The 17,597-nt window shown below is 40.8% G+C and overlaps 1 protein-coding gene across 2 annotated transcripts in view; it reads left to right on the top strand.

The window, feature by feature from the left end:
- The window catches only part of Amotl1 (angiomotin like 1), a 133,169-nt gene that overhangs the window by 11,676 nt on the left and 103,896 nt on the right, over nucleotides 1-17,597 (top strand). For both annotated transcript variants that reach the window (XM_076846509.2, XM_076846510.2), the window contains exon 2: nucleotides 229-279. In XM_076846509.2, coding sequence (XP_076702624.1) covers nucleotides 229-279 — 51 coding nt within the window. The remainder of the gene's footprint in view (nucleotides 1-228; nucleotides 280-17,597) is intronic.

Raw genomic sequence — 17,597 nt, 5'->3', positions numbered from 1 at the left:
AAGATGCATGGTCCCTGGGCCGGATTGCCCCCAAATTTCTTTGCCAATTCCTTACCTTCAGTGGATCCAGTGGTCCGAGTCCCTAATGGACTCTGGTTCACGGATTCTGATAATGGGAGAGAGAAACCCAGGCTTTTCTAAGGGACTTGCTTGTTAGCTGATGCCTAATCGATTTACCCTGAATGGTCGCGCTTCAGTTTTTGTTTTCTGCCTTTCTTCTTCCCCCAGACAGTGAGTTTGTGGACGCCTCCCCCGAGTCTTACAGCCCGGAGGAGTTAGGTAAGTCTTTAAAATTTAATTTCTTTTTTCTTTACTTTCTTTCTTTCTTTTTTTTTTTTCTGGAAGAAATCCCGCGGAGGGGTGGGGTGGATAGAAAGTGTCAAGGACACTGGGCGGCACGCACGCTCCATTCTTGGACAGAATGGCCTTTTCTAGTATGTGCTTCGGGGTAGCGGGGGTAAGAGTCCACGTGCAGTGTGTGTGTGTGTGTGTGTGTGTGTGTGTGTGTGTGTGTGGGTGTGTGGTGTGTCCATCCGTCTGTCCGTCCCCAGATCAGTGGTGATTCTAAAGCAGCATGGAACAGCAAACTTCCAGACCTGTGACTGATCTGCCTGTACTGATCTGCCTGGAAGAACGCGGTGGTGGGCGATTCTGCCTCGCCAAAGTACCTTGCCTGAGAGGGACATTGTGTGGGTAGTCCTTAACCTGAATTTAAAGAAGTCGACGGCCTCTAAAGGGCAGTACTGTCATTAAACCACAGGACCTGGGAGCTGCCTTCCTCCCTGATAGCTATTCTTCATTTGGTTTCCAGGTATTTTGGACTAGGTCATTCCATGCTCCTCTGCCTGTGGCTGTAAGAGATTTTGGCAGGTGAATGGTGACATTTGTCGAAGGCAGAGTGTGTGAAGAGAGGGAAATTTGCAGTCAGGATCCTTCTGAGCATTCCTGCTCTCCAGTCTTACTGATGGCCTAGTATGGTTGCTTTTTTTTCTTTTTCTGTTCTCAGGGATAGTTTAGCTGCTATCACCTGATCTGTCAAGTCTGTCCTAGCTGTTCTCTTATGACCAGCCTGAAAATCTTGACTTCCTACCATGAAATGAAAGGATTTTTTAAAAAATGGTACAAGTGGCAGTAAAGGAGAAGAAAATTGTCCACAGCAATTGAAAAATGTTTACTCACTGAAATATTCTCAGCATTGGGCACCTTGTTTCTGATCAGCCTCTTGGCCTGGGCTGTATGTTCTTATCCAGTTCCACACCACCTCAAGTAAAATTCCACCTTGGCAACAATTCTAATTTATTTCCAGGAATCTCGCACTTAAAATAGGTCTGGATCAAGAGTGGCACTCTGAGGTAAGGAAGATTACCTTGTTTATTCAGAAACGTGTTTCTGACAAGTTGTGAGGCAATCATGTCCCTGTTAATGGAATTGTACATTACATGCTATCTGTTAAAGGCACACCATAGTGAATCTTTATAAAATGAAAATAACATCTGAACCATAGCTTTGCATGTCGTGATTTATTAGAGAGGAAGTACTTGGTGATCAGTTCCCTGCATGAGTAATTGTGTACTGATAATACCAGCATTGACATTCCATGGTGTGACGGAAGCTATTTGGTCCTTTTAGATCACAGATGAGCATAAGCAATGGCAGAATGTCTTTCTCTGAAAGACCGGACTGTCTAACTACTAAATGGTTTGCATTGCAGAATGATTTATATGCAAGAAAGGTCCAGGTGTTTGACCCTCTTTAATTTCCATATCTCCCCCTGAGATTAACAGTCTAGACTGCCCAGCACAGGCACTGATAAATAGAGGGAGCTCTGCAAATTAGCAGTAAATATTAAGAAAGTGATGTTTTTTCTTTTCCTTTTCAGTTTAGAGAGCAAGAAAACAACCTTTTTTTTTTCATGTGGGAAAATACAGATTTGGCTATAACAAAATAGTATAGATTGGGTAGTTTTTTGGTTTTGTTTTTTATTTTTATTTTTTGTAATTGTAGATGGACAGCATACCTTTATTTTATTTGTTATGTGGTGCTATGTGTCAAACCTAGTGCCTCACACATGCTAGGCAAGCACTCTGCCACATAGCCATAACCCCAGCCCTTAGAATGGGTAGTTTTTAAACAACAAAAATTTGTTGGTTCTGGTTGTCAGGTAACCTCTTAGGTATTTTCCAGTTCTAGATTCCGAAGATGCTGTGATGGTCTATATAAGCCAAAAGAGGCCCCTTGCCATCCGATATTCATTGTGTATAATCATGTGCCTTTCCATTTGAGTACATGGTATCTCTCTTTGGGGAAAGGGTTGACAGAGGAGCCTTCTGAGAGAGAATGCATTTTTTCTACGCTATTCAGGTCAAAGAGGGAGCTCACATTTATCCCTTGGAAAGAGGATGATAGTTTTTGGTGCTTTTCTTAGACACACAGCAGGAAAAATGCCTCTTACAGCAGTTGATGAGGTTGTCCAGTAGCCATCTTTTAGGAGCACAGATGCACATGGTTTAGTCATGGCTAAAATATAAGAAGAGGTAAAGAAAAGTTAAAGGAAAACTGTTTATTCCCAACACTGTCTACATTCAATGCATGGGTTTTCCACACTAAACAGTTGTTCAAATCTATGCAAACATCAACTGAGTGTCCTACAGTTTAATTAAATTCAGGCATTCCACAGAGTTTGTGAAGACTCCACAGGTTAAGGACTCTGTTAAAGCTCTCTCCTACTTTAAATGCCAATTGTAAGTAGTGATTCCCCTCATTCACCACACCTCTGGCAGACTTGGCTAAAAATCAGAAATTCCCACAACCTTCTCCTGAAGGATACAAATCAACCACCAGAGGAAGAGATAGAGAAGGCAAGATCTGTGTGGGTCCCAAGCACAGGAGCTTCCATCCGGTAGGATTAAGGTGACTCACCCTCCTAGCACATGGATGTGATGACCAACCCAGAAACTTTCCAGACTTCTTCATTTAGGATTCTTATGTAGGTACCATTATGTAGGCAAGATAGACTGAATACATTGGCCACTAGTGAAGTCTCTAGCCCTTTCTCCTCCCCAGAGGTCAGATTGGGGTGGGAGTGCATTGGAAAGAGTTGTGTTCATCTGAAAGCTTCTCTGCAACTAACCTAGTCTCCAAAATAGGTAGTTGAAGATGGTGATCAGGCCAACTGAATTAGTGACTTGTCCCTGGTGTGGCACGTGGAATGGTTTTCCATCTGGATCCTTTGGTGACAGATGGATCCTTTGGTGACAGATCCTAGGTTCTTGCTGCTTGATTGGTAGTCTAATTCACCTCTGAATTTTTATAGCAGTCTCCCAACAAATTATGAAAGACTCCTTGGGGGATTTGTTCTCAGTGTTATAGCAATATCATATAATGAAATTAAGTCACAAAAACAGGAGTAGGAAAAGGAAATGTCTCTGGATGAATGCATACTGAAGGCCACTGTGATGGCGAGTCAAGAAGCAATGATCTCTTTCCTGTGGTCCATTTTCTAAAGAGGCAAAGCACATACCTTTCCACAGCTTTTCTGTCTCTACTTAGATGTGGTGGATCTCTGAGGGGTTAGAAAGAGTGCATGGAGAGTTGGGATGAACCCAGATATTATCATGGTTGCCCCTGTTTAATAACCTTCATTGACTCTCCCCTACCTGGAGAATAGACATCTGGTTTAGTATAGGAGGACCTCCAGGATCTGCATCAACCCTATGCAATATAACCTTCTAGTTACACTGGGAATAGTCCTCTGAATGTAGCTTCGTTCCTTCCACCTGCATATCCTTCCTCCCCCTTCTCCCTTCTCATATGGTTAGCTTTGACCCATCCTTCAATACTGACCCCATGTGTCATGACTTCTTAGTGGTTCTCAACTTGGCTGAATATTAAAATCAAGAAGAGCTTTTAAAAGTCTTTTGACCGGGTCAGAACTCTGAACCATCCCATCACAATCCTTGGGGTCTGGGCCAAAGTATCAGTGTTATTGTTGTCATTTTAAAATCAATCTCAAGTGATTGTAGTGTGCAGCCATGGTCACATACCATGGCACTGGATAGTGATCACCGCACTCTTCCTTATAAATGTAGCAGCTGACATAGTGCCTAGCACATGGAAAATCTGCAGTGAATGCTTATTGAATGAGAGAGTGAAGGAGCCATTGCTAAGCTGCTTTTCCTTTTTAAAAGTTACATTTCTGAGATTTCCTCCTCTACTGGTTTTAACATGGGACTTGTATCTAACTCTTTTGTTCATTCCTTGGTTTTATTCAGTTTGTTTTATTTTTTTAAATTAAAGTTTAAAACTTTAATTTGTTTCATATAAAGGTAATACCTGCTTATTTTAGAAAATTTGTATATCAGGAAGAATAGGAAAAAAACCTACTCACACTATCTAGAAGCAAACTGGTCCCTTATTTCCTTAACTTTTCCTAATTTGTTGTCCTTTGGGGTTGCTTGACCCCTGGCATGCCTGAGCACACTCAATTGCTGATCTTTACTCAGAGCCTGCAAACTTCCCTCTGAGGGTCAGAAGAGGAGTGTCCCATGAGAACTGCATTCTTGGGAGCCATGGGGGTTAACTCTCTGAGGACCAATATATCATGAGAAAGAGTTGTCTTGTGCTATTCTTGCCTTCCTCATTTAGGCAGGATGTCTGGGTCTTATCAGAAAAAAAAATTATAACATTTATGTAACTTCTTTAAAATAATCACTTAAATGTTTGCCAGTCGCTCCCCTACCACCCCACACTTCTAAAATATGGGATGAAGTCGTAGCTCTAGATAATTGTGTTTATGTCTTACTCGGGATAGCTAAACTCAAATGTCAGTGATTTAACACAGCAAAGGCTGTATTTCTTTCTGGTGTTATATTCTAGCACTGGATTTAGAAGGGCTCTACTCCATGTGGTCATCAGAAGCTCCTGGCTTCTCCATCCCCTGGTTTCACTGTCTTCCATGGGCTCAGATTCTTTCAATGTCTGCTTTGTATCTATTTAGAAGAAAGGGGAATTTAATGAGCTAGAAAAAAATATGCTCACCCTTGCTTATCTCAGCCTGGAGATAAATACTTCCTTGCCAGTATATTCCAAAGGTGAGAACTATTCCTGTAGCCTTACCCAGTTGGATGGGACTAGGAAATACAGCAATGTTCCAGAAAGAAGAGAACACATACATTGGTGCTCACTGGCAGTCTCTACCACCTATATTTCTCTTGTTGCTCAAAACCACCATGACTCTTGGCCTCATTGTGGCCATGTAGGTACTAGGCTCTTTTGTATTACTTGGGGTACACATTGAGTTGCTTCAACAAAAGGCAGAATGACAAATACTTGACCAAACTACAGGTTAATTTTTGTTTCACTTAGAGCACAAGCAATCCAAGGCTGATATGGTGGTGTCATGGTGCTTCATATCCTCAAATGTAGTTTCCAGGAAATGGTGTAAAGTGGTTGGGTAGAGTAGAGGGAAGACTAGTAATCTTAACAAAGTATGTCTTAGTGGTTAAGAGTGTGGATCCAGGTACCTACTGTATGGGTTTGAGTATTAGCTCCATTCTTAGTTGCTTTTTGACCATGGGCAATTTACGTAATCTGTGTCTCCATTTCACAGTCTGTAAGATTATGCCCCAGATATTTTCAGATGCATTTCCAGAGTCACTCACTATCTTTTGTCACTCTGCTCTGTGCCATGGAAAACTTACCCTTTACAATGCATCCTCTGGCTTCCTGTTGGCTTTGGCTAGTGAGAGGTACTGGCAGGATATGTGATAGTGGCAAGAAAGACAGAGACATCAGGGTATTTATTCCCTGTCTATCAAGCTGAGGGATGGTATGGCTGTATGGTTGTACTGAAGGCCATACCTCCTACAGAGTAGTCTTTTCTTATAGCATCCAGTCATGCTGGATTCTTGGGATATTATTAGGATTTATTAAGAGAATTGGCTCACATAACAATCTGCAAGCTGGAGACCTGGGAAGTCAGTGGGGTGGCTCTGAGTCTGATAGCCTCAAAACTAGGCAGGCTGATGGTGTCACTTTGACTGTCTGGGCCCAAAAGCTTGAAAATGGGGTTGGGAATCCAGGGTAGGAGGCTAGGGAACAGAAACTCCAATGCAATTTCCAGAATCCAAAGGCTGAAGAACCTGGCATTCTGGCACTCAAGATATCCAGCTTCATAGACAGAGCAAGAATTTGCTTTTCCTTCACCTTTTTTTTTTTTCAGCAGTTTCCCTAGCCAATTGAATGGTACCTGCCTATACTGAAAGCATATCTTCCATTCTCAGCCCCAATCTCCTCTGAAAACATCTTCACAGATATACCAGAAAAAAAAAATGCTCAACCAACTATCTTGGGCATCCCTTAATTCAGTCAAGTTGAGACCTAAAATTAACCATATCAGGGGTGGTAGCAGCTCTGCATTGTGACTAGCCCTGAGGGCTTTCATTGTCTCCTATTTGTTTTCCCTTAACTATATCAATCACACTTTTGTAAGTAGTCCCTTCATTAGGCTCTCATGGATTGCCCTGTACTGATAGTCTTGACTGATACAATACCAACCTCAGACCATGGTGGTAAGGAATGCCTGAACACAGTAACCACCATTAAATGTCTTTCTGCTTCTATGCAGGTGCTCTGATACCTTCAGGTATGACCAACACCTTCTGAAAGATTTAATGTTTGCCATATACATTAAATCATATTGCCACTCTGCCTCTTCCCCACTCTGTGGGGAACAGGATAATGTGTAAAGACTAAAGAGTTGTGAACACATCTGTTCTGAGTCAGATGCTTCCTATATCCAAAGTTTTCTCCCTCCCATTGACATCAAGATGAATAAGGAAAAAGGAACCAGGCTTACCATGTACCTACTCTGTACCAGGAACTTTACACATGTAAACTTTACACCAGCTTACCAGTGTGGGATTTAAATCCTGTTACCCACATTTGCATTCCAAACAGAACAATTTCCAGGGATTTAGCCTATCTGTCCTGCCATCCTTCTCCAGGCCCTAGACATAGCTTCTGATGGGGAGGGAGTTTTCAACCCAGTTTAGCTTTTTCTCAGGATGACTGACAGTGGAAAATTCAATTCCCTTCACAGGAAACCTCACCCTACCACAAGGGTGTGGTCCAGTCTCCTGGCTCCAATAAAACAATCACAGAAGAGTTCAACATTGTTACAGTTCCCCAAATCTGGGCAACTCATTCTCTTCCATGATTGATCTTTTTCCCATTTCATTCTCAGAACAACTCAGTGAAGCAGATGGGGTTATTTTCATTTTACGGAAGAGAAAACAAAAGCTTACAGAAGCTAAATTATTTGCCCAATATTACACAGCTTATTAGGGTTTAGATTAAATATATTATCTCTGTCTCTATATCCAATCTTAGTTTCCTGGGGAGAAAAATGTGCAAGTTGTCTTCCTCCCTGGGGAGATTCGTTGTGTGTTGAGTAAGTAGTATATGTAAAATTTAGTTGGTTCTCTCTACCTGTGGGTTCTGCATTTATAGAGTCAACTAACTGTGGATGGAAAATATTTTTCAAAATCAATGGTGTCTGTATTGAACATGTACAGATTTTTTCTATTATTCCCTAAATAAAAAAGTGCAAAAACCATTAACATAGCATTTGCATTGCATTAGGTATTGTAAGTAATCTAGAGATGATTTAAAATTTATGGGTGGATATGCATAGATTTGCACACCCATAAATTTTGATATCCTAATACAATGGTCCCAGAACCAGTCCCTCATAGTTATGGAAGGATGACTTATCCAGCCGAGAGCCTGGCTGTACCTGTCAGTTTAGGACAGTTTTGTTGAATAAATGATGACTGAATAGTAATTGTTTGAAGTTGTATATATTTTGGTTTCTTCAGACTGCCAAATAATAATCAATTTGCAATGGAATTTTATACAAAGGGATCCAAATCAACAGCCATAAAAACTCTTCTTAGCTTCCTTCATTTCTCTCTCTCTCTCTCTCTCTCTCTCTCTCTCTCTCTCTCTCTCTCTCTCTCTCTTTCTTTCTTCTTGTATTGTGCATGGACTTCCCAGAACATTAAACCTCTCATGGTTCCTGGTGGCACTGACCCACTTTCAAAGGAAACCAAACCTTTGCAGTAGCATTTAGAGCAGGGTGATAGAATTCTGGTAGAGTATAGAAATGCAACTTCCAGATGGAGGGCAGATGCACTTGGACATGGGTGTAAAATGAATCACTGCTCCCTTAAAATGTGTTTGCAAAATGATATTATGCCTTGCCCAGGAGGTGAAGTTTGATTTCAAGGAATTGTAGTTGGAAGAAAGAAGGAACTAGGAGGGGGAAATGACAATTCTCAGAGATAAATGATCATCTATCTTGGTTAAAACACAAACAAAACAACAAACGACCGAATAGAGCATGGATTTCAGGGGTAGAATGCACACGCATGCACATGCGTGTACACACACACACACACACACACACACGAAGATGGAAATCTTGCCAAAGAGATTTTCATACTAGAAATACATCGAATTGCAGCCAGTCGTTCCAGAATATCAAACACAAACGTGACTCCCCGGAAAGTGATATTTCACCCATTATTAAGTGTGCTGGGAGTCTGAGAAAAGTGTGAATAACCAGCTTGATGGCTTCAAGGATGCTATGATTATGGTTTCTGGGTCACATTCTTCCTGGATGATCATTCTGGAATATGTCCCGTTTGGTTCTGTTTCTCCCACTCTCACAGCAGTTTTACACGGGGTGGACATGTTGTCTTGAGTCTATGTCACTTGTTTGTCTCTCTCTCACCCCTCCTCCTTCCCTGCTTCTCCTCTGCTCTCTGTCTCTGTGTCTGCCTCTGTTTCCACGGCAGTCTCCTCCCCTGCTTCCTCCGGTTTCTCCCTCCTTTCTTTTCCCATCTTCAGTTGGAATATAGACAGCACAGGCGTGCCTTCCGAGGGCCCTCTGCCAGAAAATGGAACAGGTCAAATTATAAAAAGGGGATAAAAAAAAAAAAAGAGTGTTCCTTGGCAAAATGGGGGAAACAGATGTTCCGGGATGGTTTTGCTGTCTCTGGCTGTCTGCTGCCTGCTGAGAGGCCCCTCTTCAGAATTGCTAGAAATGAACGTTTACCACCATGGCACATATGGGTGGTTATTATAGTGTCAAAAATATATATATGTTTTTATTTTGGCTTAATGCTCTTCTCTCTGTGACCTTTGTTCCCTCAAATCTATCTTTGGCGAGATTACTGACTGACCACCTGGTAGCAGTATTATTTTCAACTTCTCAGAGCTTTAAAAAAAAAAAAGAAAAAGAAACTGCTGGGAAGAGTGGAAGTCAAAGCTACTTTCAGGTCACTCACTGTTCAAGAGTAAATATTTTAAGGAAACTTCAGGTTTTAAGAAAACAGAGGAGAGAACTGTGGTAGTGGATCCTGGTCTGGAATGATCATCCGGAAGTCCATGGTGGGGGAGGGAGGAGAGCCAAGTAAGGATCTTGCTGGGACCCCTGGACCAGCCTGGGCTCCTTCGTTTCTATCTCCCAAAGGTTTTCTGTGCACTGGCTGTTGACCATAAAGAATGTTCATTATTGCTGCCCTTGGGGTTGGCCAATCCGAGAGCTTAGAATTCCTCCTCCTTTTTTTAAAAAAAATAATAATCTATTACCTCTATGACTCTAAAAGCCACACTCCCCACCCCCAAACTGACTCAAAGGAAGAGTCTAATCTGGGGATTTGCTAAGGACTGAGGACTGAGACAACCAGTTTTATGTCTCTGTTGGACCCTTATGTGGGTTATCCCCAGGAGACCTCCTGCAACCACCACCTACAGTGGTTCTCATCCTGTAGAAGTGACAAACCATCTACATTTAATAATATTTGCATCCTACTGGGGATTTCTTTCTCCCCTTCCCCTCTCCCCATCACTTTCAATCATGACTCATTTCCCGGAAGGCCATGCCATTTCTCCTCTGCTCTTGGGTTCATCAGGTGTCATTGCAAAAGGAGAAAAAGAAAAAGGAAATCAACTATAAACGTGCAAAGCCAGAGCCACCACAAAACCAAATAAAGACCATCAAAAAAATTAGAAAAATGAATTCACTCTAGGTGGATGAAGAACAGAATCAGTATTTCTAGCTTAGTGAATAGAATGAAAGCTAGATTTTAGCCCCCCTCCCCTACCCTCTCTACTCCCCTGTCCCATTCATTCCCATTCACTCACTTAGCATTGTGCAATGGACAGCCTACACAACTGAACATCATAATCCTGATTTCCCAGTCCCAGACTTCTCATCTGTATTTCTTCCCTTTTCAAGGAACTCTTTCAGTGTTGTGTAAATTTTCCTTTGAATATATTTTTTAAAACAAATTTCCCCTCAATTATTTAAATGGTGGGATTTACATTTCCCAAGATCTCCTTATAAAAAACATCTAAAACTTGAAATATTAATGCCAATAATTTACCAAAATTTGTTTGTTCCAGTTCAAGTGACATCATTAAATGCATGATAACAAAAAGATGAAAATTTGTTGAGTGTTTTCCATGTACTAGGTATCTCCTTAAGAAGTTCTAAATTGATTATCTCAAAAGAATTTGATAAGCCAGACACTATTACTTCCCTCCCTGTAAGATGGAGAACTGCCACTTTGACTTGTTAGGTAACTTGCAAAGTCACTGTGGTTAGTAGTAGAGCTAGGGGTTGAGGGCAAACCTGTTCTCTATTGCTGGGATTCTTAACACCATCACCAACTCTAGAACAAGACACTAGAACACCTAATTCTCAATAGCAGAGTTTTGAACCATAAAGTGCAACTAGGTCTATCTGACTGCAAAGGATAGGCTGGCTCAGCTACAACACCACCCATCCTGCGCCACACACCAAAAAATAGGCTCAGGAACACAAGGTGAACAGATTCAATCCTTCCCTCCAAGAACTGGTGACCTAACTCAGAGAGAAAGACCTATTTGCAGATCAAATTTGCAGCGTGGAACTCCGGCTCTTTCAGGCCAATGGGCACTAACCAACTATGTGAACTTGGGCAGGGTGTCTAACCCTGTGTGTGGGTTTGGGGTTCCTCATGTTTGCTAAAGGAATTCAAATACTGTCACGTGCTGCACAAGAACACATATACAATGCTGGCCTCATAACATTATAATGGAGCTGAAAATTCCTGTCTCCTAGTGTCATTATGGCTGTCTAAAATCATAGAGCAACACATTATTCACATGTTTATAGTAGTGCTGGTACAAACATTCCTGTTTAGATATGTTTAGATACTCCAATACTCATCATTGTGTCAAAATTGCCTGTAGTATTCAGCATGCTAACGTACTGTGTTTGTGTGTGTGTACAGCCTAGGAGCAGATAAGATGGGTGTGCAGTAGGTTAGTTAGTAAGGCCCATACGATGATTAAATCACCTGATAAAATATTTCTCAGAATGTGTCCCCAATTTAAGTGATATAAGACCAAGGAAAGGTGCCGTAGTTTATGCCTGTAATCTCAGTGACTCAGGAGACTACAGGAGGAGGATTGCAAGTTCAAGGCCAATCTCAGCAGTTTAGCAAGGTGCCAAGCATCTTAGTGAGACTGTCTCAAAAAGTTAAAATAAATAAATAAATGAAAAGAGTTGGGAGTGTAGCTCAGTGAAAAGCAGTCCTGGTTAAATTTCCTGTCCTCCCCCAGAACAAAACAAAGCAAAACAAACAAAAGTGATATGACTGTACCTACTTCATAGGGTTATTGGAAGGGATTGAGTTAATACATGCAAAGTTCTTAGTACACAGTGAGCACTCCCTGAGTAATTGCAATTGTTATTCTGGTGAGTGCAAGGGGGCATAGGTCCCTGGAAAAGAGGAACCAAATTGAGTTATGGAGGTCCAGGGGAGGCCAGGCAGGCTTCCTGGATGAGATCCATTCTTCACAGTGTGACCAGCAAGAACAAATGGCACAGAGCATGAACAGCACCAGGTGCTCCTGAGAACAACTAGTGGCAGCCACAGTGAACTCATCTGTGCTGGAGCACAAGAATAATCCATGAAGCTGAGTCTCCTCCCTCACCTAAGCCTGGATTAGCATGGAAAGTCTATGAAGTGGGACTGTAATCTTGTTATGGACTTCCTCAAATGCTGTGCATGTGCAGATGTTTCACAGAAGCTGCTGTCCCATTCCTAAAAGGCCCTTTGTTTGCTCAGTGAGGTCAAAACTGTGGCACCTGCTCACTTGCATGTCACTCCTTTTCCCATTATTGCCATTATTGGTGGTGGTTTGCTACTGTCAGCTTCTGGAAGCTGTCATTCTGTGCTCTTTACCAAATGAAAGACTGAGGAATCCTCTAAAGGAGTTTTAGAGAGAGTCCAGGTTTGATGGGTAAGTATTGCCAGGCTTAGCAAATAAAAACATTGGAAGCCCAATTAAATTTGAAAATATTTTAGTATAAATATGTCCCCTGCAACATTTGGGATATACTACGCCAAAAAACTTTTGTTGTTTATCTGAAAATCAAATATAACTGGTATCATTTGTTTTGTGGAGCATTCCTAGGTGAGGGAGTGACATCTGGGATGCTGTGCTCTTTGCACTGAATTTTGGCTTACTCTCTTAGTGGATGTGGTAAAACATGGCTCTGTTCCATATCACCAGGTATTCAGTTTCCACTTGACTCAACTTAGGTGCTTACAACAGTGAGACTTGTTTGCTGGTGGGTGTATTATTATATCACCTCGTTTACAAAATGCATACTAGAAATTAGCTTCCTACAGTGGAAATTCTAAACAACTTTAGGGATTTGAGGTGTGTCCCATTTCTGTATAATATATGTAAACACAGAAAATCCCTTCTCCCGGATTTGGTTATCTGGTTTCAGAGTCTATATATTAAAGTTTTGATATGTTCCAATCTCTCTTCAAGCAGAAAGTCAGGTCTGATCTACTTTGTTCTGCAAAGTCAGAGCATCTTAGTGTCCTCATGGAGTGAACATCCTGTGCCATCCCTCATTCCTGCATGCTACTGCACCTCTTCTAGAATGTCTTCTGAGAGGGTATTGTAGGGAGAGGATCTTACTTCCAGAGAAAACCTGGTCTATTATGGTACAGTGATCATTATTATAAAAGTTTCTTTATAGAGAGCTGAAAACCAATTTCCTGTTTCTTTTACTCAGTTGTCCTTGTTTTGCCTTCTAGAACTTTCAAACATTTGTATTTTTACTGAGAACCCACAAAAGAATGCATATTACATTTGAACCTATACATACAAATATAAATGTAACTAAACAAGTTTCATAGTAGCAATTACCTTTCTTAGATGCTCTGCATCTGGAATTTCCCCTTATATTTTATATCATTTATTCACAACACTAGTCATTTGATTTCGTGACTCATGAGTTGCTAACTCTCTCTGAAAGCCACTGCAGTAGGGTGTCACGGAGCAAATATAGAATAAGCCCTTCCTCCTATCTGAAATCTCTCAAGTTATCATGCCTTAACCTTCTCTTCTCCAGGTAGGAGTGGTCTGGTTCTCATCCTCTCCTACCCTTCTCAATGTCTTAAGTACCTTCTAGGTAAGGAATATTTCACTTAAAATCAAGCCTGAAAAATAAACACATGACCTCACATCCAACCTGACTTGATACTTGGTCTGTGTTGCTATCAGTCAGTGAATTAATTCCTAATTAATTCTTTATTAACTTACATTTTGCCTTTTAAGGTATCTTGAATTTTTTTTTTATTTGTGAAGGTAGTGGGGTGATGAACTCCAATCAGCTTGCTCATCACTCACATTTCTTGCACCTATCCCAAACTCAATAGAGTAAACCAAAGAAATTGTGTCTAGCCCATCAGTAATTAAAACTCCTATAAAATGGCAACGTTTAATAAGAAAGTTTCTAACAGGTTAATAGCAACACTAATAGTTGTGGAGCTCGTGCTGTGTGCTAAGCATTATACTAAGAGCTTTACACATGACTGACTGACTGAATAAGGTAGATATGACTATTATTTATGAAAAGAGAAAAAACTGAGCTTTAGAAAAGTAATTCAGAGAATATCAGGTAACTAGTAAGTGGCAGAGGGGTGTTGATCATAGGTCTATCTGTTAGTTAAGTCTGTATGTTTTAAAATATTTAACTGTTTGCCAGAGTGAGGAAATCACCTCTGGTGGTTTAAAGAGAGGGTGTATATTTGTATACAATCTTGTTTATGTAGAGGGCTCCACAGATCTCACTTCCTCCCAGGAGGAAAGGGAAGAATTTGTAGCAAGTTCAGGTCCCACGAAAACCTCTAGGACTCTAGTCCATCACTCACCACATTGGGGTCTGACTTCAGAGTGCTGTGTGATAGGCAGTAAGGGACAGACGAGCTGGGAAGCAACATAAAATAGTGGCTAAGAACCAGAGCTCGCACTAACAAGCTAGAATCCTGGTTCTGTTGCTTGTTAACCATGTTATCTCAGCAACCCACTCAACCTCACCCAGCCTTCTTTTCTCGGTTGTAAAACATGGGCAATGATACCTCTTTTCTGAGTGTTATATGCTGATGAAATCAGATAATGTATGAACGCACTGGCCCAGAAGGGGCACTCCATGCTTGCTAGCTCAAGACAGAAAACTGGGTCTTGATCATTTTGCTCCTACAATATTTCTTGACTGTTTCTTCATTTAGAATAGGATTCTTGGGCTGGGGATGTGGCTCAAGTGGTAGCGCGCTCGCCTGGCATGCGTGCGGCCCGGGTTCGATCCTCAGCACCACATACAAACAAAGATATTGTGTCCACCGAAAACTAAAAAATAAATATTAAAATTCTCTATATAAAAAAAAAAATAGAATAGGATTCTGGTGCAGAGAAATGTGGATTCCTGTATGTCCTACCCAGTCATTCTCAAATGTGGTATGGACAAGCAGAACCAGCATCACCTGGGAGTGAAAATTATTGGGCTCCACCCACATCTAATGAGTCAAAAACTTGCCGGTGGGGCCCAGCAATCTCTAACAGGTTCTTCAGATGATTCCAATGCTGCTGAAGGTTAAGGACCACTGCCTTCATGGCATGAAGGATCCTGGCTCTTCCCCTGTTTTCAGCAGGATTCCCTGGAAGCCTCTGGAGAGAGAGGGCATCTTTTGGGTAGACATTGTGGCAAAAGACATAAAATGTGCAGCTTACTTGCAGGTTGTTTCCATTTAATCATTTTATATTATTTATTCTAGATTGGTCATTATTTCCTTCCTTTATTCCTTCCTATTTGCTGTGCTGGGGATTGAACCCAGGGCCTCATGCATGCAAAGCAAGCACTCCTCCTCTAGGCTACATCCCCAGCTGTCATTTTCTGATGTTCCTATTCTCTCCGCTGATTTGGATCCTATGTTTTACATGCCTTGCCTCGTAAAGGTTAAATAGAAAGGGACCATTTCTAGACAGCCCGGTAAAGGAGACTGTTAGTATTCTTAAGGCACTCTTCCTGGGCCATACCTGGATGCTCAGTACAGGACAACTGCAAGAACTGTACTTCTTTGCCTTCTTTAAATTCTTCACATTCTCTGCCTCTAGATCTCTGCACATGCTGTATTGTTCTGGCTGGTATACTCTCTGCTTCTTCATGCCCTGTCCTGTAGGTATCTATTTAAATCTTACATCCTGGAGAAATTTCTTATTCCCTCTAAGCAGTCACCCTTCTCCATTTATTTTTACAGCTTCTCCTTTTCTTCATCACACTTAACCCTTAGATTTTTTATTGTAGATTCATTTGTGTGCATTTAGTAAGACAGAGCCCATAAAAGAATTTTCAAATATCTAGCAGAATAACTGGCTTGTCAATGAAGTCAATAATAGTTTTTGAATGAATGATACAGTGAATAGATGAATGAATGAATGATCCATCATAGTTCTCAAAAAGCTTTGCTTTCTTTCAAACTCTACAGTCCTTTCAGTTATTCTGTTTATGACTTTTCCAGAAATAACTTTTCCCTGCTATTTTTAATTATTCCTCTCTCTACTGTGAATTTTTCTAAAGACAATTTCCCTTAGCATGATACTAGTTCTATTACAGATGTACTATAAATACTCTCTGATTTCTAGATTATAGAACACTAACATGTGGATTTTAACTTTCCTTCCTGCTCTGAGTTTATGTTGTAAAATATTTTTTTCTCCTAAATTGAATCATTCCCAGTGACTGGAGCCATTAGGAAAGGTGGGAGTTTCTCCACTCACCTGTCTCTGGTTTTACAGTGTAAGACCTACTGATCTGTAGTGCATCTTTGCAGGGAAGAGCTGGAATTGCGGCAGAGGTTGTGAGGGGCTGTTCTTTCTAACTCCAAACTGGAGACATTTTCAGAATAAAACATCCAAGCATTCTGTTCAAAATGGTGATTATGATCCTTTGAAATCCCTCAGTGTGAACATTCTGATCTAAATTATTTCCCTTTGTTGTGAAAATCTTTGTTTTTTAATAGCAGCTTTGCATTGCTGTTGTGTTAGAAACTCAGTATGTTTCCCATTTTAGAAACAAAACGTGTCTACATCATCACTGGAAATAAAAGGCTAAAACATGATTAGGTTTTTGCTCATGAAAACAGAACAAGGGAGCAATTACCATAACATCACATATTGTAGCGTGAACAAAACCGAGGCTGTTTCCTGTTAGTATGCAATTGGCTTCACCCAATAAGTCAATGGGATGATCAATATGGTTAGACCCTTGGGAGTCTCCCCATCCCACACACTGGGTATCATCAATTAATCCCCAACTCAGTGGTTCTCAGCCAGAGGCAATTTAGTCCCCTATGGGACATCTGACAATGTCTGGAGACTTTTTGTTTTCATAACTGGGGTTGAAGGGGATGGTTTCTATCTGCATTTAGTGTGTAGAAGTTATCTCACAATGCATAGGGCAGTTCCTCACACACACAAAAAATCATCAGCCCCAATGTCAGTAGGTGCCTAAAACTGAGAACGCCTAAATTAACCAATCAATCAAAAAATATTAAGCTTTCAATACTCCAAGCAATAGTAAAAATAGCAAATAATCAGAATAATTATCCTTTATGTAATATAGGAGATATAAATATATAATATTTACTATATACCAGGTTACTAATATTCACAGTTACACTGTCTTATTCAGGATCTGATCCCAGGTTTGTTTGAGGCATTGTCTTTACCTCTCCTTACCTGTTTGTTCTAAGTGCATTTTCTCTGGATATGATCATATCTCTTCTCTGTTTCTTCATTTTTATATAGATCAGATTAGGTAATTAGCACATAGGAAAAGCAGTGAGTCAAGAAGAGACAAGTGTGTCACTATGGTTGTGAAACTAAAAGCATCCAGACAGGCCAGACTCAGATTAGTAACTTAACAAACAAGTCAAGCTCCCTGAATGGGGTGGTAGCACACAGCCTGGCTCTTAGTAGACACTTAATAAATATTCCTTGGAAAAGCTTTCTTCATAATTGTACAGAGTTCTTGGGTAAATTTCAAATAGAGCAGAGTTTTTAAATGATCCAGTCTGTTATATAACATTTAATTGTCCCTAGGAGTGTTTTTCTCATTCATAGGCACCTGATATTTCTGAAGCTACAGAGCTATCTCATCTTGTGTGTCTTCCCCCTTGCTCACA

The sequence above is a fragment of the Callospermophilus lateralis genome, chromosome 2 (genome assembly GCF_048772815.1).
Source record: "Callospermophilus lateralis isolate mCalLat2 chromosome 2, mCalLat2.hap1, whole genome shotgun sequence".
Taxonomy (NCBI): Eukaryota; Metazoa; Chordata; class Mammalia; order Rodentia; family Sciuridae; genus Callospermophilus; species Callospermophilus lateralis.
The sequence above is the reverse complement of the archived record's forward strand: the minus strand, read 5'-3'. Positions and strand labels throughout refer to the sequence as shown.